At 41.2% G+C, this 26,853-nt stretch overlaps 1 protein-coding gene across 7 annotated transcripts in view; it reads right to left on the reverse strand.

Moving 5' to 3' along the window:
• Positions 1-26,853, reverse strand: part of ralgapa1 (Ral GTPase activating protein catalytic subunit alpha 1) — a 63,725-nt gene that overhangs the window by 17,131 nt on the left and 19,741 nt on the right. For all 7 annotated transcript variants that reach the window (XM_068338754.1, XM_068338759.1, XM_068338758.1 and 4 more), the window contains 25 exons: positions 25,055-25,176; positions 24,727-24,961; positions 23,737-23,919; positions 23,405-23,575; positions 23,129-23,322; positions 22,949-23,047; positions 22,690-22,845; positions 21,792-21,920; positions 21,540-21,665; positions 20,803-20,861; positions 20,579-20,687; positions 15,971-16,081; positions 15,656-15,724; positions 15,445-15,582; positions 14,997-15,180; positions 14,027-14,145; positions 13,777-13,896; positions 12,149-12,752; positions 11,439-11,554; positions 11,161-11,285; positions 8,661-8,732; positions 7,853-7,976; positions 7,558-7,713; positions 4,652-4,810; positions 2,987-3,114 (listed from right to left, as the gene is read on the reverse strand). In XM_068338754.1, coding sequence (XP_068194855.1) covers positions 2,987-3,114; positions 4,652-4,810; positions 7,558-7,713; positions 7,853-7,976; positions 8,661-8,732; positions 11,161-11,285; positions 11,439-11,554; positions 12,149-12,752; positions 13,777-13,896; positions 14,027-14,145; positions 14,997-15,180; positions 15,445-15,582; positions 15,656-15,724; positions 15,971-16,081; positions 20,579-20,687; positions 20,803-20,861; positions 21,540-21,665; positions 21,792-21,920; positions 22,690-22,845; positions 22,949-23,047; positions 23,129-23,322; positions 23,405-23,575; positions 23,737-23,919; positions 24,727-24,961; positions 25,055-25,176 — 3,808 coding nt within the window. The remainder of the gene's footprint in view (positions 1-2,986; positions 3,115-4,651; positions 4,811-7,557; positions 7,714-7,852; positions 7,977-8,660; positions 8,733-11,160; positions 11,286-11,438; positions 11,555-12,148; positions 12,753-13,776; positions 13,897-14,026; positions 14,146-14,996; positions 15,181-15,444; positions 15,583-15,655; positions 15,725-15,970; positions 16,082-20,578; positions 20,688-20,802; positions 20,862-21,539; positions 21,666-21,791; positions 21,921-22,689; positions 22,846-22,948; positions 23,048-23,128; positions 23,323-23,404; positions 23,576-23,736; positions 23,920-24,726; positions 24,962-25,054; positions 25,177-26,853) is intronic.

The following is a 26,853-nucleotide window of genomic DNA, read 5'->3' on the forward strand; positions in this document are numbered from 1 at the left end:
TTACCATAGTAGCGTAATAGCAGAATAACATGGAAATTAAATAAGTTAAATCATACGTTTAAAAAATAAAAAGAATCTAATTGAAGAAATCGGTCTTGAGATGCACTCCTTTAGGGCCTGTACAAATCACATATAAAATTTCAATTAGCTGTACAGAGATTTTTGGTCAGATGTGAAGAAACAGTACCCCCACTATGTCGCTACGGATCAGGGCAAGTAATGAAATCTGAAAAAGATAGAAAGAGGATAAAAGAAAGAAAGAAATGAGAAATTTAGGAGAAGAAACAGAAAATACGGAGACAGATCTGGAGATAAAGAATAAAACAGCAGTAAAAAAAAATAAATGAAAGATACGACGAGACAAAGACAGTGTGAAGACGCTGGTGATCAACTAGACGGATAAAAGAGGAAGAAAAGGAAAGAATGAAGGAGTGACAGACGTCCAGCCTGAGGTGGGGGGGGCAGGAGAGGAGAGGTGTGTGTAGCAGAGAGAGATGGGGAGTCAATAATGACTGATTACTGTAATTCAGCCTGTCAGAGACATCGACCTGCTGCTACCACCAATCAATACACACCAGGACACTCGCTCACACACACACACACACACACACACACACACACACACACACACACACACACACACATACACACACACAAACACACACACACACACACAAACACCTCCAGACAAGCTTTGCACTTCATGTGTGTCATCGGGCAAGTGTACAACATCCCACACATACACACAAATAAAACGGGGTCGGGGGTAGTTGGCCATGAGCTACCGCCCCACACTGGGCTGAACAATCTTTAAGTCTTTGTCTTGCTGTGTGGATGTAGCAGAGCAAAATGCCCCCTGCCCCCCAACACCTTGTCTCATATATCTATAAAGAGTAGAAGGGAAGGACAGGAAAGAGAGGAGGAGGAGAGAAACACTGGTTGATAAGAATAAAAGGGACGCCGGTGGATAGCGGGGAACATAAAGAGACACAAGGACACAGTAAAGAAACACGAGTGGAGAGGAGACGAGAAGAAGAGCTGAGGGATGAAGTAAACAAGACCAGAGAGCCAGGATTCAAAAGGAGAATGAACTCAAACGGACCGGAAAAGAACAAACGCAACAGTCAGAGACGAGAATATAAAAATAAACTGTTAGGAATGTTACCTCGACTGAGTGGAAAATATGTAATAGATTAGTGTAGTAACTGTTTATTCTGAGCACCTGCAGTGAGACACAACATTATAGTGTTGGAGTGTCAAACTCATTTTCACTGAGGGCCACATCAGCCTTCAAAGGGCCAGATGTAACTTAATGTAACTTAATATAATGTTAAATACATCAACTACTCCTTATTGTAATTGGATTAAACAAGAGAATAAACAAACACAAGTTAGAACATTAACTTTTCAAAACGTTTTGGTCAATTGAAATCAGGCTTAATTACTGCATTGTGGGAAATGTAGTTTTTTGTCAAAGCACAATCTGACCTATTTATTTGTAGACGGACCTTTTTATACTCTTGAGGGACCACATAAAATGATGAAGCGGGCCACAGTTGGCCCCTGGGCCTTGAGTTTGACACATGTGTTATAGTGGGTTTATTAGGTCAATCTGGTCAGTAGAGTCACTGCTCCTTTGGATTAAACAGAGCCAGCTCTGGATGCCAGATTAAGAGGCTTCCAAGGTGCCTCCCCTTTGGAGGTTTTCTTGTCACGACTAAGTGGGTGGGTGGGGATGGATCATATAATGGATCGGGAATGCCTCAGGATCCCCCAAAACATCTCATCTCTGTTACAAGATGCACTTTACAATTATTCTGGAACAGATGTCTGAAAAAAAAATCTAATGTTGAAGAGCAAAGTGGCTGAGATTAAATGTGATAATGTACTGCTTGTCTGTTGGTATTTATTCTAATGGTTGATATCTTCTCAACTGAGAATTTGACAAAAATGCCGGATGCCTTGAAACAAAATTTATTTAACTTGGTACACTAAAGAATACTTCAAAAAAGTTCATTAAAATCAAAAATGCTATTATTATTATTACTCATTTAATTCTTATAAATTACATATTGAAACATGCTCACTTGACCCCACTTTTAAAATGACTTCTGTGTCCTCTGTTAAAGCATTGCACCCCATTTTAATCCAGAATTCACATAATGAACAATGGGTAGATGCAAATATAAACTTTGTTTGATTATGATTTAAAAAAATAGGAAATGAGGGAAGGAAATAGAAGAAAAGGGGAAAAAAAGCAGACAGACAAGAGGAGAGTACCATTAGGGGGTCAAATTGCTTTAAATGCTGCTAAGAAGAAATTCCAATGATGACTCAGTGGCTTAGTTTGTCTCAACGGGGGACGTTGTCACTTCTCAGTGATGTGTGTGTGTGTATATACACACCACTCTTTCTCTGAAGAGATTGTGTCGAGTTTGTGCGAGTGAAATCGTACATCAGTGTGTGTGTGTGTGTGTTAGACTGAGTGTGAACACGTCTGTGAGACCAGAGAGCAAAGCCCCTCGTTTCGAAACAGCGTTAGAGAGAGGAGAGTCATCAATAAATATCGATCGCTGAGCTTCTTCCATTCATACTGCCATCCATCGGATCAAGCAGACAGACAATACACACTCTTTCTCTTCCTTTCCTGCACGCACGCACTCACACACACACACACACACACACACACACTCCAGCTGTGTGTAACAACTTCGTCTGCTTGGCCAAGCGCAGCAAAACTCACAGCTGCTCTAGCGCATTTCAAGAGCCACCTAAATACAGCTTTATCATGGTAGCACTTAGCTTTAAAGCTAAACAACGCTGGATATTGATTTGCTATTCTTAACACTTTAGCTGGGTGGAAACCAACATACCTTCTTCTACATACGAGGATTTCATTAGTCAAGCAAATGATGCAGAAATATTTTAAGTTTATGTAGCTAAGAAAAATGTTTCTGCATGTTTGACAAAAACTTTCAAAGGATACAAGTTCTGGTACAGGGGAATAAGGGATTTGAGAGCCCGGCTGGCGTTGATAGCTGTGGCTCTGACCATGGTGGGCAGAATCTTCATGTCCACTATGGCACCATCAAACAGTGGACCAAAGAATGGGACCTACAGATACAGACGAGTTAGCAAACAGGCAGTCAAGACAGAAAAATGACATTTTAAATTAAGCGAGTTAATAAGCTTAATGATGATCCTGCCGTCTTTGGAAACATCACAATGAGGTAAAACTTCATTTTTATAATAGAGAAATGCTTTTCAGCTTTAGTGAATCAAGTTTAACAAGTAAGGACTGAATCATATACTATTTGATTCAGTTGGTGGGTTTCTTATTTAATCCCTGACTTTGCTTGTGGAATCCACCAAAGAAAATAATGTCAGGCTTTTTTGATTTGATTATTTGCAGACCAGGTCTCTGAGCCATGCACTCTGTGACTGAATACAGTGCTTTCAAAAACAACATCACAAAGAATATCTTATCAAACTTGTTTTTTTGGATACATGATAATTCAATATTTTCGCTTGTAGGATGAATGACATTGAATAAGGTTATGTCATTAGTGCTGTGGTATCTATGTCATACAGAAAAAAAGCAGAATTTTATTGTGTTAGGTTTTGTTTGAAATAGAATTATGCTATCAGTGCTGTGGTATTAATGTCTGTGTGTTTTAGACTGATACATTAACCAGAGCAGCAAAACTCAAGGCAAGACTCTCTTGGATTGTTAGTCAATCTAGATGCACGTCTGTGTTGTCTGGTAGGAACCATAGGATGATGAACTTAACCACTTCCTGTTCACAGTTTGATTCCTGCATGCCTCTAACTTTCATCCATTATAATTATTTCCTATTTAATATATCGATCCAAAGAATAACATAATAATCATCCATATAATCAAGTATTTTCCGCATTATAAAGCGCAACTAAAATTTTTAATTTTCTCAAAAACCAACAGTGCGCCTTATAATCCAGTGCGCCTTATTTATGGGAAAAGTTTTAAAATAGGCCATTCATTGAAAGTGCACCTTATAGTGTGGAAATTAATACTACATTTAAAAAGTTACTAGTAGCTGTCTAAGGCTGACGTTTACTGAGAATGATGTTTCCCATCCTCACCATGATGTTTCTTGTACTTTTTCACTAAGTTTCTGAGTCTAACTAAAAGGGCTCTGATTTTTCAGATATTTTCTCATGAATAAATTTTGGATAAATTCAAAAAGTGATCTGATAATTGCTCTAATCGCCATTTATTACTATTCTGATTCCACATTTTCTGAGAATCCTCTAAAAATGGTGATATTTCTTAACCTTGTGGTGAATCAGAAGGTCAGTAAAGTTCATCCACTGGGGAGGACGACAGTCTGAACCTTCAATATCAGAGAAAGCAATAAAAATAGTTCCACAAGCACCATCCATAAAACTGTGCCCACATTACTCTGGTTAGTTATCACAAAAGCAGACATGTTCAATTGCTTATTGATTAGCGCAGACGGGGGCCTGAATCATCATCCTGGGGTTTAATCACGAGCTTAAAGGATTGTAAGGAAACACTGGGAAAAACACACTCCCAGAATAATTCTACAGAACACTGACAGCTGGAAGGTTTGAAGCCAAAATTTAAATATTTGTGGTTTGATTAACTTACCTCGGGTTTTTTGAGTATATGTATGGAGTACATGTGGTTCTTCATGGGGTAAATGATGATGAGTACGTCTCCAAACTCAGTAGGGATGATCCCGCGCCGGTAGTCTCGGGAATGCTCCGACCAAACGATATGGACCTCATCATTACCCAGGTGCCTCAGCTGCAGGTTAAGGTAGGGAGACAAGGGTGGAAAAAGAGAAATGAATGCCATACATTCAAAAATCATATTTCTCTTTCTTGTGCTATAAGTAGCTCAAACTAAGTCACACACACACACACACACACACACACACACACACACACACACACACACACACACACACACTACAGATGGGTTGGATCCATCACAAACCCAAGGCTGCTCATTCTGTGTTTGTACATGCAGTGGGTGGCCCTGGCTTTGATGGAGTGAGTGTGTGTGAAGATGGAGAGTGGACCTGAAGACGGAGTGAAGCTCCAGTGAGATGGAGTACGGGCTCGAAGACGGATGGGATCAGCTGCTGCTATGGGATCCTGTGTGTGTGTGTGTGTGTGTGTGTGTGTGCGGCTACAGTTGGGCTTGCTGACAGCTCCGTCATTAACCTTGATGTTTGTCACAACACACCCACAGCCCCTCGTGTCCCTACCTGTAGTCAGACGTCTGCTGCTCTTGGCCCTGGCCCTCAGACAGATACATCACAGACGTTTATGTTTAACTTTATATTAGAGAACATTTAGACCTGAAATGCTCAGAAATAATTTTGTTCAGTTGCTGACTTACGTCACCTTAAGTTTCCAATAATATTTATAATAGTTTTTTTGCACTTAAGTAAAAGTATTTGACCCCTTTCTGTAATTTCTGAGTCGGTGATTGAGTTGTCAAATATGACAAAACACAACATAAGTCCATGAATATTTCCGCTTCATGCACATCAAATATTTTGTTTTTGGCGGGGGGGGGGTTTGAACTTAAATCAATAGGTGAAGGAACATCTGCTGTTTTCCTTGTTTAAATTGATTAAGCTGAACAGAACTTATTAACTGTGCTTTTAAATAAATATTGACCTAAAAGAAGTATTTTGTTTTTATTTTGTCTGTATAGATGGAATCATTTTTTTCCAGTCCATCATTGTGTAGTTTAATCAACAGGATTTTACTTGCACACACACCTCACACAACTTTCCTCCATAAGTTATCCCCTTCATCGTGTTTGGAAATGATTTCATCCCAGCAGCCATTATGACAAGCCTTGAATTGTCAGTTTTGAGTAATGGGATTACTTAGCCTGATATCCTCTTGACTAGCGTGATACATGATGCTGAAGGCGAGAAATACAGACATATTCATCAGGTTGTAATCAAAATAAATCAGACCCACAACTCACGGATCTGCCATCAAACTGTGACCTTTGTGTTGTATTTTTGGGAGAACCAACAGGAGGAACTGTAACAGGCTGACGCGTGTCTGAGACGTATCACTAATCTTGAAAATATTTCAGTGGTGAATATCAGAGTGATGTCATGTCTGATCAGCTGGTGTAATGCAGGTTTAATCCTTTTAATCGTATTTCAAGCAGATGTGGGACGAAAAGCTGCAGAACAGAGCGACGACTGGACGGAGGCCCAGCGCCGGACTAAAACACGACGTCAGCGTGGAAGAGGCAGGAGGACGGGTGATAAATGCCTGCCAGTGTGGACGTGTGTGTGTGTCTGTCAGTTTAACCTCTGTATGAACACATCTGCCTAACCGTGTGTGTGTGTGTGTGTGTGTGTGTGTGTGTGTGTGTCCGTGTCCAACGATAACACAAATTCATAGTCGTGTGGTCATTTTTGCAGACTAATGTGAATAAAGCTCAGGGTGGATGTGTGTTTGTGTCAGGTTAAGTAGGTTTATATTTTGTTTGTGTGTGTGTGTGTGTGTGTGTGTGTGTGTGTGTGTGTGTGTGTGTGTGTATGTTTGATGGGGGCATCAGCTGATCAGGGAGACTGATGGTGTCGGACCAGGTGCTGATAATTCAATCAGGAGCCTGCAGCAACGTGATAGGCCGAGAAGCAGGAAGTATGATCTGATTAAAGGGACATTATGACCGTGTGCAGAGCGAGCAGTGCCTGGGGGTTGACAGGTGTACACACACACACACACACACACACATACACACACACACACACACAGACAGACAATAAACCTGCCTGCTTACACACTTACAGGAGGCCACACCACATGTAAACAGACAATGACGGCCAGGATCGTTGACACACTGGTGGACCATCAGCAGACTGGTGTCAATGTGTGTGTGTGACATTTAAAAGCATCTCTCATTCAGTTATTAAATAAAAGGGAGGGAAATCAACAACCAGGGTCGCCCCCCCTACTTTCAGGTTATGGCCTTTAACCAAACTTGAGCTTTAAACGTCATCCTTACTAAAGAAAACGGACCCTAAACCAGTAGTGACTTTATGTAGCTCCGGTATCCTGTTGTTTTTTTGCGTGTTGCCATCCTGTCACATGTTATTCATAAGTTTCAGATGGATTACAAAGACGATCAGCTGACTTACAACCACTTCTTTATCATCTTTCACAAACAACAGCAGGAGCTATGACAGGGAAACTTAGTGAAGTTGTTTTTGGTCATGAGATAAAAATGTAATTCCTCAGCCCAAAAAAGGGAGAGAGCCGATGACTGTCCAAGGAAGAGGAAGATTCCAATTTTACAGTACGCTGGGACAAAGCTGATAAAGATGATTGTAAAAGCGAGGACGGACCCTGCAGGATCAATGCTATCTACTCCAGAGTGTTAGTGACGGCCGCGTCAATCGGTGACAGCACAGCAGGGAAGTCTGTGGTCAACAAGAACCGCGAGTCTCAGACGAGAACGACGACTGACTTCCTGTGAATGCTTCATTTCCCAGAGTTCAGGGGGTGTGTTACCTTCTTGGTGAGGTTGTGGTCCTGGTCGTGAGGCATGCGGGTGGAGACGTGGTAGATGACCTCGGTGGTGGAGGTGGCGTAATAAGGTGTAGTCTGGCCCGTGCTGCGATTCCTCTGGAGACCCCCCATGAAGCCACAGTGAGTAGTGAGGTCCACCTAAAGTAGAGAAACATTCTGCGTGTTAACAGCGGTACGTTTTAAATCAGTAGATGACGAATCCACCAAGTGAAATAAGTTGAATTCCTAAATTTTACAGTGAATTTGTAAATTCAATGATGGAAAAACGTGTTCTTACCTCCCAGCCCAGTCCTGAGACAAAGTCTTCATAAGCTTGACTCCCTGCTGTGTTTGTTAATATGGAGTGTTTGTCCTCTTGGCCCTCAGCAACATAAAAAACTGCTATTTTATGGGTCTCTCGGCTAGAAAAGAAAACGGATTCAAATAGTTTATTACTTTACAATGTCTTTATTCAGGATTTTAAATTCCCTCCCTTAATGCATTACAGTTTGCCTCAAAGAACTATATACTATAATGTTGATTCATTTTCACACACAATCAGACTGATCAGAATATGCAACAGAAAGACAACTTGTCTGCACAGTCGGCTAAATGGACAGTTCTCTGTTTTTCATCCAAGATTCTATAAATAACAGAATGTTCTATGAAAGGTTATTTTTAGCTTCCATTACTGTCTGATAAACGTAAACTAGCCGACGGACACCAGAATAACAACATGTTTAAGGAACAAATTACATCTGATTTCAATTCAAATGTTCAAAATCTGCAATGTTGCAGCAGCTGTAACTGTTTCTTTTAGGATGTTTAGTTTCTTGGTATTTGTCTGATATGATATTGTTTTCTGTTGGTTTGTAAAATTTGTCCCTTTTATGTGATCGTTACTTCATTGGGATTCTTCATAACACAAGGATTAATTATAAAATGAAGCTTTGCATAACTGTCGATGGACCTTGGAACCCCCGTGGTAAACGTGTCTGATTATATATTTGAGAAAATAAGTGAAAGAAAGACTTGTTAAAATGAAAGAGGAGTTCAACTGGTGGCTCAACAGAACGTGAATCAGAAGAAACGACAGATTTTCTCACCACTGCCGTGAGTCCAGGTTCTTCAGCTCTCTCAGTAACTTCTCATTCTTCCTCAACAAATGGAAGTTGCTCCTGTAAGACACAGATTCACGCACCTGTTAGAATCACATCCAAAGTTAGAAACAAACCTGGATTGCTACCAGTATCACAGGATAACCGATGACTTGTTTTTCTACCACAACGTAATAAAATCCGATCAATACTTTTGTATTTGGTGTCGCAGAGTACAGACCAAGTGGGACAACAAGCAAAATTTTGTATTCAACTCTGGAAAGTAAGGGTTTATTTCTACCCAGTCATCAAATAAATAAACCTTACTTTTAGACATTACTTCTATTTCTGTTCAACGGGTCACAGCAGATGACTTCCTGCCAGATCGACTCGTAGTTTCTGTTCATAAAAGGTTATTTACCCCCCTCTAAAGCTTTTTTGCCTTGAGATAATATTTACTGTTACTTTTTGACATGTAATTTTAATTATATATAATAATTATATTATTATGTAATTTTCTTGATGATAAATAAAGTATGTTTGTCTATCGCAACAACTGACTTCACCCAAAAATGGTCACTATTAATAGTCAAGAAGAAAATGATAAATGTACAAATGAGGTGGAGAAACTTCATCCCAGCAACCTTATCTAGATATACAGTATTTTCCGCACTATAAGGCGCACCTAAAAGCCTTTAATTTTCTCAAAAACCGACAGTGCGCCTTATAATCCAGTGTGCCTTATATATGAAAAAGGTTTTAAAATAGGCCGTTGATTGAAGGTGCACCTTAGAGTGTGGAAAATATTGTAATTTTGACTGTTTGGAAATAAATCTTACCCAGATATTTACCGCGGTTGATTTTGTGATTGACTGTGGACCTGCTCTACTTCCAATCTTAATTACATTACTTTGCTAAAAGTGAAAAAATGCAGCAGTATCTCATAACGACCACAAGTGTCATCAGGCTCCAAATAGACAAAAACAAAGCCTTTATATTATGACTAACGTAGACGGATCGCTCAGAATGTCCCGGTGACCATCCTCCATGCTGCTCACACACAAGACATGAGGCAGTGAGGAGAGGACGGATAATGACACGTCGTTCTTTTCATTCATAGGTGAAAAAAAAGAGACAGAGAGAGAGAGAGAGAGAGATAGAGAGAGAGAGAGAGAGAGAGAGAGAGAGAGAGAGAGAGAGAGAGAGAGAGAGAGAGAGAGAGAGAGAGAGAGAGGGAGCGAGAGAGAGAGAGAGAGAGAGAGAGAGAGGGAGCGAGACAGCAATTTGCTCTTTATTAAACTGATACTTGGTAATGGCCTCATTCTCTGCTCTCAAAGACTCCATTGACACCCTGGATTATAGGGAAAAGCATAAAAGAGGACACACACACACACACACACACACACACACACACACACACACACACACACACACACACACACACACACACACACACACACACACACACACACACACACACACACGTGCAGACACAGACACATACACACACAGGTGACTGTCACCATCTAAGTGTGTAGTATCCACTATGAATACCTGGAGAGACATCAGGGGACAATAACAGATGATTAGAAAACCTTTTCTTCTCTTTCTTTCTTCTCTTTCAAACCTCTTTATCCTCAACATCCAAGTTTCTTTAGCTTTCATATTTTCAAATTTTAGATCCATCTCTTTTCTTTTTTCTTTTTTTAATTCTCACTCTCCACCTACATGTATCTCATTCATCCTGTTTTCTGATTTATCACTTTTCCCACCATAATTCTCTCCCTCAAGTACGATCTTTTATTCTAACTCTAAATGGGTTGAGCGTGATCAATAGCGTACTACGTTCATTACTACACTCCTGCAGACACACACACACACGGTGTGTTAAGAAGTCTATTGTGCAGTCTGAACATAGATAGTGTATGAAGTAAAGAGTGATGAATGTCCATTAGCTGGCCAGACACACTCAAAGTGAGACCTTAATGCGGTGTTTTTTTTATTTTTAACTAGGAGTTACTGAGAAGATGAAATGCTGTTCCATCTGAGTGATAAAACTTGTTTAATCAGAACAAAATACTTTCTCATTTTGACATATTTTTCTCCAAACGGGAATTACTAAGAATAAGAATAAAGGCTTCATTAAAGTGTGTGGTACTTTTACACATTTGAGACATAATGTCCAGACACCAGTGAATCCTAAAGAACTTATTTGCACCAGTGGTTGTAGAATAACGACTCATCACTGTCGGTGTTCTTCCGCTGGTGGCGGCGGTTTGACGTGTGGATGGATGACGGATTCACTCATTCTAACCATTTATCTGTGTTTGTGCAGGACTGCCACATCTCACCGCAGAGAGGAGGCTAAATGTTTGTGTCGGTTCGACTTCAAATGATACCAGTATATACAGTTCACAGATATGTTATTGTTATTATATGATGGTGGTGTCATCTGTAAATGATAAAAAGATACACTTCATATAATTTAGTTTGAATATTTGTTTGTCACCTCTTCTCCCAGGAGTTGAGTCCCAGGATGTTGATCAGGAGTCTGCAGTAGTAGAAGGCCGACTGCGGCGTCTGAGTCTCTGGTTCTGTCTGCTGCACCGCCCTCATGTTCAACTCCTCGCCTCTCTGAAGCAGTCCAACACACACGTGGTTGTCACAAAAGCAAGTTCATTAAACTCTTATGCTAATTTTTGTTATGAATGAGTTTTAACGTGACAGAATGGGGGGAGTTATAGATTTAAATGGGGAGACACGTTCAGTTCACAGGATATGACGTACATGAAGAACAAACTCTCGTTCAGCAGCGCTCTGCTTCAGGATGGCGTTGATCACGTCGTTCTCTTGCTTCTCTGACACACACGCAGGAGGCGGAGCCGGAATGTTGAGTGGCATGCCTAAGACAGCCAATCAGGAGACAAGCTGTTAGCTACAAGTACATGCAGTGATGTTTATGGTCAATGTGGACAAAAAGTTCATTACATTTATTTTATAAATGCACTAAAGAGAACAAAAATTAAAAGAACTAAATAATTGATAGAAGAAAACAGAAGGTAAAGATCAAGCAGAATATTTCTACTGAAAACAGTATTCAGAAAAATGATACAAAATGTAATGCAAAGTAAAAAATAAAGCCTGTTGGAAGGTCAAGTATAGACTCATAGAACTATAGTTATATCTAACAACTATTTTTTGTTCTCTTTAGAATGGTTAGATGTGTGTGTTGTGTAATAGGATTCTGGCTCCCTGTTAATACAGAACAAAATGTAAAAAACTGAGTGAAATTCTGACCACATGCAAAAAATGTCATCATTCTGAGAAAAGTAAAGTGTTGTAGTTTAAAACATGTACGTTCACTTTCAAAGAGGCTCAGAAAGTCCTTCGTATATGTTTGTGCTGCATGTTTAATATTATAATAAGCTTTAACACAAATGATATTAGTAAACCAGGTGTGTGTGTGTGTGTGTGTGTGTGTGTGTGTGTGTGTGTACCTGCTCTCTGTAGACACTCTGGACTTGAGTATCCCAGGTACTGTAACATTTCATCCAGGGTGTCGTCCCCGTCCCTCATGGTGTCCCACGCTGGCACTGCCTCCCGACACACACGTTTAGCCAATGGCGGAGCAAGAAGCTGCTCCAAACCCAACTCTCCTACGCCCCCCTCCCTGTTCATCTCTTCCTCCTCCTCCTCTTCCTCTCTCACACCTCCTCTAAGCCCATCCTTCTCCTCCTCACAAACATTCCTCTCCTCTCCCTCCACCCCCCCATCCGCCTGAACCAAACGCCTCTCACCCTCCATTTCTGTCCCCCCCTCCTCTGCCTCCCTCTCCTCATCACTCTCTTCTCTCTTCACTCCCATCTTTTTCGGCGGTCCTTCAGGTGGGGTACGTAAATTGAGATTTGCACCGTGAGGTGATTGTGTGTGTGACAGAAATGTGTGTGGACTGTTTGGGGAACAGGGCGGGGGCCCGTAGAGCACGGCGGAGTCCCACGAATGTTTTCCAGCGATGTCGCGGATGATGACACGAACGCAAGCGGGAGCGGAGGACAAGCCGGCTGTCATTCCGCCTCCTGGGACACCAGACTCCGATCGAATCTGGGAAGGCGAGGACAACAGGGGTCAAAGGTCAAACTAAACATCTATAAAGGAATTTAGGAGATGGTAGCGTCTTTATTTAGCCTTAAAAACAAAACCGTCATAGATGTGAAAATCTTTATGAGGAAAATCAACAATTAATCAATTGGTCTTTTAATTTAGTGTCAGTTCTTTGTCAAATGTACAATTAGTTTTTTACCACACTGAACCAGGATAATCTAAATGTTTGCTTTAATTGGTTGAAATTCTGTTTTATTTGTCTAATATTAGTAAAAATATTAGAATACAAATAATTATTTTAGTCTACTTTTAGTCAACAAAAGGCTATGCTTTAATTTATTTACCTTCCAATCAATCTAGTTAAGCAAAAACCAATATGTTTTTCAAATATCAGTTTTAAAGTGGATATAGAAAGCAGCTTAGCGACTTCCTAAGTATCTCATGTGATGGTGTCAATTTAAGGAATAAATCTAGACGTGGACTTTGTCCTGATTTGCTTCTCGACCATCACGTAAACACCCCTATAGCGTTTTAAGTGTTCAACTTTTAATAAACTGGTTCACGACTGGTTCTTGGTATGAGCTGACAAGCAAAACATTTGGAATAAAGCATCAGAGTAAAAAAAAAAAAATTCGTAACAACTCCTGTGTCGTTTTTGTTCATTATTAACTACATGAAAACAAGTGGCTCAGTCTTGTGGCTCCAGGGGCTGCCTCTGCAGTACTGGAGATATAAATATAAAACATACACAGGAGAATCCAAAGCAGGGAGGGAATTAAAGGTATTCAACAAAATCCAAAACTGAACACTAAAACAAACTAGAAACCGATAAATTCATTTAGGACTGATGTGATATGTTCCCCATGTCTAGCAGTTGAAAGAAATGTTTCCTCCATCTACATCACTTATGTTTTGGGCTAAACTAAGCTCAAGTTTCTATAAAACTGGAAATGTTCTGTGACCCTTTGCTCAGAAAAACACTAAACAACATCCTGTCAGTGAGCTGTCTTTAGGAGGAGGTTACCTGATACACTGAGAGCAGCGTAGAACCGTTCAGAACCAGAAACTGGAGGTTTGGTGAATGGAAAAGCTCTGGTCCCAGATCTGCACTCTCACAGAAAGGATTGTCCTGGTTTTCACACACCTTAAAAAAAAAAGATCAACCACAAAGCTGCTTTTAGAAAATGATAAGATCTGTGAGAATATTTTAATAAGATTTTTAATTATACTCTGCTTAGGAAGGACTGGTAATCACAACCATATTTTGACAGTACCTGACTCGACAGAGTAGCAGGTCCCCCAGACATCGGATAATGTCCTAGATGGTTGACCAAGTGTGTGATAACTGTCCTGGCTGCGATGGAAACCAGACCATGCTGAATCCGACTACGAACTGCAGAGAGGTGGAAAGCACAGATTGTATCAATACAAGATTGGAGCTTGAAAAAAAATGTGCAGGGTACCAGGTTTTATTTTTAATGGGGCTAAAAGGGTTCAAAGTTACAACAAAACTTAAATCTTAAAGAAGTAGGAAGAGTTTTAGACACACAATCTCTTACTTAGTTTACCACATGCTGTGAAAGAAGCCAATGCCAGCATACACACTGTGGTGGCAGCAGATCATGGCTAACCAATGTCATTACACACACCCCCCCTCCAACAGGTTCTTGCAGACGGAGATAAACGCAGACTACAGATGTCTATTGACCAGAGATTCTCAATGCTCCCAGAAGAAACTCAAAGGAACTCAAGAGGAGGTAGAAAAATAGAAGTGAGGGGAAATGACTAGCGAATCTTTCAGAAGTGAGAAACAAAGTTGAGCAGAGAAAAATGAAGGAACATTAATAAAAATAAAAAGAACGATAAAAGAAAGGAAGTGAAGCAGTGAAGTAAAAAAAACAAAAAAAACCAAGAGAAGCGAGGCATGGTCTATCAGGTGCTCCAGTCATTAGACGAGACACTGTGTCCTGATGGACCACAGCGGGGGACGATACACACTCACACACGGATGTGAACACACACACAACTAACTTTATCCATCTCTGCTGAGCTGCATTAGAGCGGCTCAATGTTGGGTCATTAAATTCATCACTACGTATGTTTGCGTGACAGAGTGGTGCTTGTATGTGTGTGAGACACACGATGATACTTCTGATCACGTGGAAAAGCCAAATGCATTTGACTAAATGTGTGTCGACGTGAGTTAATGATCTATAATCCGCCCCTGTTGTTCAGCAAAAATACCTTCAGTGACAGGCTGCAGCTTGCTGGAGCGTTCAGAGTCCGGGCTGTGCAGCGGTTCTGGTTCTCTGAGGCTCTCTAACGGCAGGAACGGGTCGTAGTCCGGACCCAGCAGGTCCGAAAGCTGCAGCGGGAAATACTTGGGACTGCTGAAAGACTGAGCTCCATAGACGCAACCGTGCAACACCTGGACAAAGAGGTGTTGTATGGTTAATCTTCACTGCGCTGATTCTTATACTTCTATATTTATAACTTATAACGCTTGGAGAAATGCATGATTCAGTGATTGAATAACTTGTGTGTACACACGACTGCAACCTGCAACTGCACATGTAAAACAAAAGAAGTCCTGTCCTATAGTTTTATGTATCATATGGTCACGAAAGCGTTTCATGTGATGCGTGGAACACAATATTATTGACTGGCATCGATGAATAAATCTCAGGCATACCTTATAAATACAGCTGAGCAGAGTTTTGTGGGGCTGGTCCTTCTCAGGAGGGCTTCGTGTCTGAACAGGCTGAAGGAGAGTCTTTGGAGGCAGAGCCATCACCCAGTCCAACAGACACAAGAGGAGGGACACGACCAGCTGCAAAACACAGCTTTAGGTTCTCAGAGCGAAGAGATTCAAAAATATGGCATTATTGAGCTTTTATTTTTACCCTCTTATCCAGTTCATGAGGCGAGGACTCGGTGGCTGGCAGCAGGTATGTGATGGTGGCAATCAAAATCTGGGGGAAATAAATTCAGACAAAAATGTTGCTAGAGTGAAACTGCTGTCCCTACTGATACTCTAATTATTAAAAAAAAATGACAACAAAATACAGCAATATGACTGGAATAAGTCTGGGCTTTAAAGAAAACCATACATACCCAAGAATGTCTGACTTACTAATGAACAAAAGCATCACTGAATAAATAAATACAGTGTAAAAATATTCTAGTAATAAATAAAGGCACAGGAAGCTCTTCCTCACCTCTACGATCTTCTTCGGCGTGTCAGGGGGGAATTTCTGAAGGTGACCCACGTGACTGATCAGGAGGTGAAGAACGTCTGAAGCCACCAGAGCTACGTTCTTATTGGGATACTGGATGATAAAACACAAACAGTTATTCAGGCACAGCGGTGACGTCCATACTTAAATGATTTCTGTATGTGGACGTCAGTGGGAAAAGTTTGGACACCCCTACTGCAAGTCATACAAGTTATTGATAATTAGGCTGTAAATGGTTATCCTTGTAATTACTATTTTCATTTATTTCTTAATTTCATAAAATTAGCCACTGATTTCATAGTACTTCAAAAGCTGTTTGAATTAAATCTAGATAATGTTAAATTAGAGAAACTCAGTGCAGATTTATAAATTCAGCTTTAATGACATTAAGAAGAAATCAGCAGCAGACGTCCGATAAAATAGAGAAAAACTATCATCACAAGGGTTTAAATGAGAACAATCAGCTGCAAATGAGAAAGGGTGGTGAATAGAAGACGGACTGAATTATGGGATAGAAAAAAGTGGTTCTGCATGAACATCTAACAAAGAAGCTGCTTGTGTTGCTTTGTTCGTATCTGAATCTGATGGTCTGAATGAATGAGATGATAAAGTGGGCAACATGTTTATTTATTGTACATGTATTGGATGTATGGTAGTGAGCATGTGTGAGTGTGTGTTTGTGTATGTGTGTGTGGGACACAGCTTGTAGCATTCCCGCTGGATTAGTCTCCTATCTGAAGGAGGACCAAACATATTGACAGTCCAGGGTTTGCTCCCAGGAGTGTGTGAATGCAAGTGTGTGTGAGTGTGTGTGTAGCTGCAATGTCTTAGCAGGCCATTGGCTGCCGATACACAACCTAGGGATTCCAAGATGGAAAAGGTATGTGTGTGTGTGTTCGTGTGTGTGTCCATCTAGAGCCACTTGGCCACGGATGAGACAGTGAATGTTGGATGGTTTTATTCTGATGCTCTGGCCTCCCGGTCTAGTGGCCTGAAACAGACAATACCGACTGAGGCAATTCCACCCTTTCTAACAGACATCCACAACAACATTTCCCATCATACCTTGGCTCCCAGCATCCCACTATGTTAATCACATTAGTGACAAAAAATATCCAGTCTTCAGTCTCACAGTGTTAATAAAGTCAAATCAACTCCCTCCATTCTCCCTCAGTTTCAGCTCGTTATTCACACGTTGGTGACCTGTGAACCGTTTCATCCAATAAATGTTTTATAAAAGTTCCAGTATACATATACGATCACAGTACAGTGCTTTATTTATTTTATTACATTTTGATCACTTTGAAAAGCACATAAAACAATGATACCACGGAGTTAATCACACAACATATAAAAATGCAGATCCATTCAGTTAACAGATTTTATAGAACTATGTGAAAAAAGAATGTAAATTACTCTAAAAAATATTGACATCAAAATTCCAAATATACATTAGAAAGTTACTATTATAGATTAAACTGGCTTTGTTCAATTTTAATTTAAGCTGCATTAATATATTCAACTTGCTTGTTTAACTGAACATTATTTAGTTAATCAAGTTTTATTAAAGCAAAACTAATCAAACATCCAGACAGAATGGGTGCAGATGTTCAGGCAATAGCAGCACAGAGCAGCAGCCAATCGGCTGTCTGTTTGATACCGAGTCACTGCTATGGCCTGATCCCATTGGACCGTGGTCAGCAGGGATAAAGTTAGTGAACGAGCAAAAGCCAGCGGCTGCGTGACATCATCGCGTTTGGACTGACGTGTGACCCTTCATGCTTTGTCCGTCAGTAATTGGTTAATACACATGTGTCAAACTCAAGGCCCGGGGGCCAGATGTGGCTCGAAGCTTTCTTTTATGTGGCCCACGAGAGCATAAAAAGTCAGTGTCTACAAATAAATGGGTCAAAAGTGTGCTTCAAGCAAAACTGCATTTCCCACAAAGCAGTAATTCAGCCCATTTCAACTCTGACTACAGTTAATGTCCTAAATTGTGTTTGATTTTATTTTTCTTTATTCATTGATAGTTTGATCATTTATTGATGGAGTGCTGTGGGTTTAATAACCTGACAAATTCAAAGGTTTTATGTTATAACAGAATAGAGCTATTTAACATTAAGAAGTACAGGTAGTCGCCGACTTACGACCGCGATTGGGACCGAGAGATCGGTCGTAAATCGATCCGGTCGTAAATCGACCCTTGCGTAAAAATGCAAATTTTTTTTTCTCGCCTAGTGTGAAACACGAAGGAGCGGGGGGGGTGGCGTCTCTCTGATCATTTTCTCTAGATACCGTATCATACTGTTCCATATTTTTACGTTTGTCACGTTCAAGTCAAAGAATCAACACCGTACTGCAATACAATTAGTTTATTATGTAAAAAACATACAAAATGAAAAACGATGTAGTGTTGAAATACCAAAATGCAAAGACCGTAAAATACGTATACGTACGTACTACAGTACTGTACTGTACTGTACAAACTTAGTGGCTGCTGGCATAACTGGTGCTTGGCTGGGGGTCGTCCGGATCGTCAGCTGGGGCAGTGTGTGGGTTGGTGGGAGCGGGAGACGATGTTTTCATAAACATTGTGAGCTTTGTCTGAAGTGTTCGTTTCTTTTTCTCCTCATAAATTTCACGATAAGGACGGAAAGCGTCGTTTGCCATCCGTTCAATCCTTGCAAATCTTTCTATGTTTGGGTCCATGTCTTCAAAGTGTGCAAGGAGTTTATTTAAGAGGGAAAAGCCTTCTGACAATCCTTTGGTGGTAAACTTTTTTTCTGGTTCCTCCTCTTCTCTCTCTGCTCCTCTTCTCTCTTCTTCTTCCATTCTTTCTTCTTCCAGCGCGATCAGTTCTTCATTCGTAAGTTCTCCTGATTCTTTGTCTAGCAGCTCCTCGATATCTTCCATTTCACACTCCAAGGAGAGGTTTTTTGCCAGTTTAACTATTTTCTCCCGAAGCTCTTCAAGTTCTTCGTCACTTTCAAATCCCGCAGAAGAGTTCACGTAACGCTTGACACAGTTTTTCCATACCCCATTCATACATTTCTCCGTCACAGCCTCCCAAGCAGTAGCAATATTCTTGATACACTGTAGAATGTTGTACTGTTTCCAAAAATCTGGCAGCGATAGTTCTGGGTCTGCATCCATAGCAGTTATGGCTTGTGCAAAGGTGGTACGGAGGTAGTTTGCCTTGAATGCAGCAATTGAACCCTGATCCATGGGTTGGATAAGTGGAGTTGTATTGGGTGGCAGAAAAATCACTTTTACATCTGGATGGAGGTCAGATAAGTGAGGTGGATGTCCAGGTGCGTTGTCGAGGAGCAGCAAAATCTTGAAAGGAATTCCGTTCTCCAAACAGTATTCTCGCGCTTGAGGAATGAAACAATTGATAAACCAATCCTCAAACAATGCCTGGGTCATCCATGCCTTCCTGTTAGCACGATATGAAACTGGCAAAGTCTGTTTGTTTACATTCTTGAAGGCACGTGGGTTTTCTGAATGATAAATTAAGAAAGGCTTAAGCTTAAACCCTTTCACGTTCCCTCCGAGCAGCACAGTCAGCCTTAACTTGTAGGGTTTAAATCCAGGCATGCTTTTGGCTTCCTTATGGATGTAGGTGCGTTCTGGCATTCGTTTCCAGAACAACCCAGTTTCATCAACATTGAAGATTTGTTCTGGAAGATACTCCTCTTCTGTGATCAGTTCATCAAGACTGGCGACAAACTCACGTGCTCCTTTGTCATCTGCACTCGCTGCTTCTCCGGTCACTCGAACGTTATGCAGCTGGAATCTTTTCTTAAATCTTTTGAACCACCCAGTACTAGCCACAAAATGCTGACCGTGGTCTTCTCCAGCACGTTCCTTCAAAGTCTGGAATAGACTTCTAGCCTTCGTCTGCACAGTAAAAAGGCTTAATGGAGTCCGTTTTTGAATCTGATCTTCCATCCAAATGTGCAGTAATTTTTCCATTTCATGAATGGGCCCGGTGCGTTGTTTTGTAATTACTGTTGAATGGATAGATGCCGAACCTTTCACAGCTTCACGGATCCTATCTTTGTCTTTCAGAATTGTTGACACAGTAGAGTGTGATAACTTTAAGTCGCGTGCGATCACATTCCCTTTTTTTCCTCCTTCGTGCTGTTTTATCACCATCATTTTTGTGTCCAGATCGATGGCCCGTCTTGCCTTCTTTGCAGCCTGAGAAGATGATGAAAACAATTTCCTCTTGCTAGACATCTTGGAGGTATACCTATACAGACAAGGAAGAAGTGTGCTGCACTCTACTTGGCTGAGCTACTGATCTCACAGTGTGACTAACAGTGTGTGTGCGGCGTGGTGACTGAAGAGGGCACGGGAGTCTCAGAGCGTGAGTACTGTGGCTGGAGGGAAGGCCCCGCCCTACCCGGACATTGTGGTCGTAAAGTCGGTCGGTCGTAAGTCGCATAGGTCGTAAGTCGGCGACTACCTGTACTTGGATTTATGTTACATTAGTCAAAATGAGTTTGACCCCCGCTGGGTTGATATCTTGTGTTTGATGTCCAGGAAGTTGAACGCTTTCTGATACAGTGTAGATTAATGACTGACCTTCAGAGTAACACTGATGACATTGAGGGCGTCTTTGATCAGTTTGTGTTGGGTCCCGTGAGCCAACTCCTCACACAGCCAGATGCCCAGACTACAGAGAGCCACACACCTAGTGAGAGATAACATATACAGAGTGAGTCATGTGTAAACAGACACATACAAATAAAAGCACATATTGAAGACAAACGGGTGAAGTTCGATGTCCTCCTGCTGGATCATCTTACCTCGCTGGAGCAGAGGGTTCATCTCTGGCTGAGGAAAGGATGGTTTTGATGACATGCTCCTAAAAAAGACACAACCACAAACTCAACAAGATCATCTCTACAAAGATTATTCGTCCAACAACAAAGTTCCTTCCCTTTTTTGCTGAAACACGCAGTTTCTCAAAAAACGACAATTTAATTCAATTACATTAAAAGCTGTTAATATGAATTGTAAACAAGTGTTTTACTAATTATGGACACAAAGGTATCATGCAGACTTTTCTTCACACACATTCACAGACTTGGCCAGTCGAGTCCCTCCGGTCAGTGTTAATGACCGTTTACTGATTCCAAACAAGTTCCTGCCTTGAAAGGAACCAAAGAAAGCGATAAGAAGTCCTGAGACGCTGCCATGCATTGCATTAACAGTTTACAAAGCAACAACAACAATAACAACACGACTCCCACAGTTCTGGACTCTTACAAGAATGACTGATGAGGCATTAACCTATTTTCTGTCTGGTTGTGTTGTTTCGACTGGATAATACCCAAAGTGAAGCGCATCTGTTTAAAGTGGTGGCCCTGAGCCTTAAACAGAGGTCAGGTTTAAGATGACATCTTTTCATGATGAAACACTTTCATTTTTTCCCTCTCTCTATGCTTTAATCTCCTATCCAATTGTCAAAGAGATGACACACATTCAAGACACAAACATAATTTCTCGTTTTAGCTTCTCAAAAACAAAATAGTGTCTGCACCTTGACATCCGGGAACTTTGTCAGCACCACGTCGACTGTGGTGGGATGGAGGGCTGGAAGCTCCCCGTAAAAGTTGGGGAAACACACCAGAGAGCCGAGCAGGATCTGGGCCTCAACTCTTGGAGCCTGGAGAGGAGGGAGGAGTGGGAGATAAAAAGACAGAAAGTAAAGCAGGAAGCTGCAGCTCAGTGGAGTTTGTTCTGTTCAGATGTGTGAACTTTGCTGTGTGTGAGGATGCTGCTGTGTGTTTACGTTGAGGGATGAGCAGGCGGTCACCCTAGAAGCTGCAATGATGAAGTCAAGAATCAGCATGGTGCCTCCAGGTAGACCGATGCTGAAGAATCTGGGACTACAGTGCTTTATGATGGTGTTCACAATGTCCTGGAGAAAAACACAAGTCTGTTTTACACACGATCAAGGCCCACACATTCATTCTGATTAACTTAGTTATAGTGAAACACAGAATACCTGAACTAGAGATCACCCATTAGAGGTGGGTGATCTCATCTAAAAAAAATTACACTCCACTTCATTCTAACTCATATCTTCTCCAACAAGCTCCCTTTCTCCTCGTGTTCATGGTTAGAATCATGAATTCCTTCAGGTTATATTTTGGTGGAAGTTAATAAAAATAAATGTCGGTGGGTGTGAAAAAACTGAAGTTTGGACAAGAAGAAACATTAAAGTCCCTGATCTCTAAGAAGGACCTCAACAGTGGCTTTGGTTGCTTACAAATATTTTATTTAAAAAAAATATAAATTACATCGCAAAACCAAAGTCGAATATGGTATTTTAATGCTTTATTTATGTTTTAAAAATCACCATAATTATCATTGAAAATAAAAGTTGCATGCACTATTTTTAACTTAACCCTCATCAATACTCAGTGTTTTATCTTCAACCTTATCTCAGCTTAATCTTGAAGTCTTATTATCATTCTTGTTTTGATGCATCTTTGCATTATTATTCTCAAGCTTAGATTAATTTTCTATGACTCTCCTAATTCATGCAATTCTCTTCTTGTTAAACACTTTTAGCGGTACGTCTTGTACGAGTTAAGTTTGTGACAATTACTACATTAATTTTATTGGAACTTCTATCAATATAATATCCTGATCACCATAACACACCCATGTGACACCCACTCTACCTGGTCTTGGTGCAGCAGTCCTTGGTGCATAATGTTGTAGAAGTGCGTTAGAAAGTCTGTGTTTGGGGAAACGTCCTGTCGTCTCTTCATAATCCTGCAGATCAGCTTGTAGGCGTGAAGCTTCCCCTGCTTGTAACGCTCTGTCAGCATGGTGGCCTATGAATGCGCAGAAACACGTCAAGTATGATTAAATGCTTCTTTATTCTGCTGTGTAGCTACATAAGTGTGGAATGAATAGCAGAGGAGCTTTCAAACCTACTTTAAAGAGCCAGGGAGTCAGGATTCTCAGGGGTGGGATCAGAACAGGGGGAGGGGGCGACGACTGGTTGTCCAGAGAGATTCCCAAATTATCTCTTATCTGAAAAGAATAATTATTCCTCTATATTAAAAGAAACTTCACACAAAAAGTTGTAATTGTGCAGCACATGTCAGTACACACCTTGGCTAGGTTTTGCCAGAGTTCACACAGATAGTCGAAAACCTGAGCATGGATCTCTGGGTCTTTGATGCTATTTACATCCCCCAGGATACCCAGCATCCTCCGCCACATTACCGTGGCAACATCTGAGTGCCATCCGGTTAGAGAGCCTCCCGCCATCACACTGCAGTCCTCATTGGGGAACTCGCTGGTTTCTACAACGGGTTGATTGATTAACTAAGCGTCCTCTCTTTCAGCAGAATGAAGTAAACGGTCGTACGGGTGTGTGATCGTTACCCAGGTCATCAGGAGTCTGCAGGACGGAGTTGTGGAGCTTCTGGTCCAGCTGCAGGTGTGTGTGTGGGTGGGAGTGTGTGTGGTCGGCGTGCTCGGCCGTCAGAGTGGCGGGGGATGGCGTCTGGGAGCGAGAGCCTCCGAGAGAATGCATGGGAGAGGCGCTCTCTGAACCTTGACGGGACAATAAAAGTGAGACAGAGGGGGTAGAAAAATATCAAGATGTGTTTAGAAATATGGATAAAAGATGGAAATATTACAATTATGGAATGAATTACGCTAGTAATGGTGCAAAGAATTAATATTTAGACTAGATGTCTTTGTTATGGATGTACCGGTAACGGTGACGGTGTGGCTCAGGCTGCTGGTCTCCGAATCGAGGTGAAGCGTTGTCAAACTGGCAACTTCATGTTCTTCGCAAACCATGGCCCCTCCGAGGCTGTCCTGGTCCAGAGAACTTCCTCGCCCACCTCCAGACCCAGATCCTCCTCCACAAGCTTCTGAACTGAAAGCAAAATCTACACAAACATGGACAATTATATGTTTATCGGGGATTTCACAATGTAAAAATCTGATATGCAGGGCTTCATGTTTCATCTTCTACCTTCAGCTTGTGTTCATTCAAAGGCCACTAAACAACTTACGTTCACTAAAAGGACTGATGAAGATGTATGAAGACACAAACAACAATTTGCCACAATTATCGTCAAAATTGATCGCATTTATACGGGAACTACACAACCCAAACGGCTTTTACCCATCAGCCCTTTTTTTCAGATGTTGTTGCAAATGAGATGAAGGTGTTGATGTCTGCTGTAAAGACATGTCCAGAAAAAAAAAGAACTAAATAAATGTAATTTATAGTAATTAAAATGAGAATGTCTGAGTCCAAGGACGCAGATGGTTCCACTACTGAAAAAGAAAAATCAATTTACGCTTATGTACATAGTCCATAACCTCTATCATAGGTGAACGTGAGTAAAAATAACATGAAAAGTCCAATTACACCTTATTAAAAATAAGAAATGCGATGCACACCTTTAAGGCTCAAATGAAGAAGATTGTGAGGATATGTAGTGAAGAACACACACTGTAAATAAAGGAGACATTCGGCTAACACCCACCCCCAACATTAAAGAAGGGCTGTAATGTGATTGAAGTCTGACAGAAAAACCTTCCTTTCTGTACTGAAACGGTTTCGTCCCTCCCTCATCTATTATGTACATTTAGTCTTTATAGTTTGACAAGATACCAAACTCAAATTAGTCATGAACATGTGTCAAGAAAAACTGCAGCAAACAGATGAGTGTCGTTTCGTTCCTTACTATCGAACTTGCAGGTGGAGTACTGAAAGGCGTTAAAGGAGTCCGATTGGCTATCTGAGCTGACGACATCAGAGCCGCTTGCACTTGCAGGTGACGTCCATTCAGAGGGAACCCCCGGATCGTCAACGGGACGGAGATCATCCGAAGGTCGCGATCCAGGACTCTGACCCGACTCTAGGAGCTCTGGAAGGTCCCTAGGAACCTCTAGGCTTCCTGGACTGCTGCCACGACGACCCTGGGTATCGGGGAGACGTAGATTTCTTTGCTGTGACAGTGGAAGTTGAATCATCAATCGGTGTGTGAGTGTGTGTGTGTGTATTTTACTAACTGTTCCTTTGGCCCTCAGCCTCTCTTGGATGAACTCATCCATGAGGTCAGAGAAATTTGGGTTGGTGCCTCCGACATCACTGGAGACCGGACGAGCCTTCTGGACCACCTCCTCTTTGTTGACTGGAAGAAGACGATATGATAATATTTAAGACACACAGCAATCATATCTACACACAAAACGTAAAAAATAAAAGCTTCAAGACACACAGATGTGTACTCAAGACACTGACAATCAAATAAGAAAAGAAATGGATAAACACAACGTTGACAGACCCTTCTACTCACAAACAAGGCACAGACATAAAACTGAGTATTTTCCACACTATAAGGCACACCTTAAAGCCTTTAATTCTCTCAAATACCTAGTGCGCCTTATATGTGATTTTCTTTTTCTTTTTACATGGGCCGTTCATTGAAGGTGCGCCTTATGGTGCGGAAATTACTGTAATTACTAAGATGTAATGTTGCTCATTAATGTACTTATTATAAATGACACATGATTCACTCAAAAAGCCCCTGGAAGTTGATTATTTGGGGGGGTTTGCCCTTTGTGCTCGCTTATAATTTAGTCGGTTTCACTTTCTTCCTTAACTGTCATGGCAGACATATTAGATAAAAGTATCACAATATTCATAGAGTAAATTGGAGCTTCTTGGTCTGAACAGTCCTGATGTGTGTGTGTGTGTGTGTGTGTGTGTGTGTGTGTGTGTGTGTGTGTGTGTGTGTGTGTGTGTGTGTGTGTGTGTGTGTGTGTACTGTAGGCCCTGATGTTAGCAGCAGACTGTTTGGCAGCAGGCAAAGCCACCAGAAAAAGCAAAGCAGAAATTATTTCACACCATGCACAGAGAGCGAGCGCACACCAACTTGTTAGGTCCAAACAAGCAGCAAATCATACGCCTACATTAGTGCAGTTACGTTACCATGGGTTACGTTGCTGTTTGGTCTTCTAGGATTTATGGTGGTCAGTGTGATTTTGTTCACTCAGGATAGAGAGCATTCACGAGTCCCAAATCAAACCGAATGTGGAGTCTACGGATTAAAACAACTGACCTTTAATTCTCGGAGCTACTGGAGCTGACAGAGGATTCAGAGCGGTGACCCTCTCTTTCTAAACACTGAGTTAAAATCACAACTTTGCTGCCACTTTGCTGATCAAACCTTTATCTGTTTCAGAATGTGAACATTCATTTATTCCACAGCCACTGGCTGTAGATCTTAATATTTACTTGCTTGTTGCAAGAGACCGTTTGGTTCAGATGTGATCAGAGGTGCAAACAAAGTTTTAAAAAAATAATTAAAAAATCCAAACCATGGTCACAAAACCCGTTGCTACAAAGAACTGAAGTTATCAGCAAACGATGTAAAGACTCGACTGACAACAGCCCATGTTCAGGTCAATATGGCTGACGTTACTCCAGCATTAACTTTAATGGTTATGGTTATTTGCCATGACATCACCTACACCAATCGGCTTATATAAGGCTTAAAGCTTCATGTTGGCCTGAACAATGAGGTCTCAAGCAGCTTCTCTGGGACATTTCTGTCACAAAGAACAGATAAAATGGCATTTTTTTTGGTAGCCAATCAGTACCTTTGATTGAAATTCAGGACAAACACTTCATTGACAGATCATTGGAGAAAGCAAATACAGAATTAAAAATGCAGCACAGCAAAACAACACAGCAGCTCCAGTGGCCCCCAGCACTGGACATAAGCTTCAAAGTTGGTCGTCATTGAAGATCTGAATGAGAACTGGTTCAGGGCAGCATTCCAGATCTAGCTGTTGAAGCTCATTCT

The sequence above is a fragment of the Antennarius striatus genome, chromosome 17 (assembly GCF_040054535.1).
Source record: "Antennarius striatus isolate MH-2024 chromosome 17, ASM4005453v1, whole genome shotgun sequence".
NCBI lineage: Eukaryota > Metazoa > Chordata > Actinopteri > Lophiiformes > Antennariidae > Antennarius > Antennarius striatus.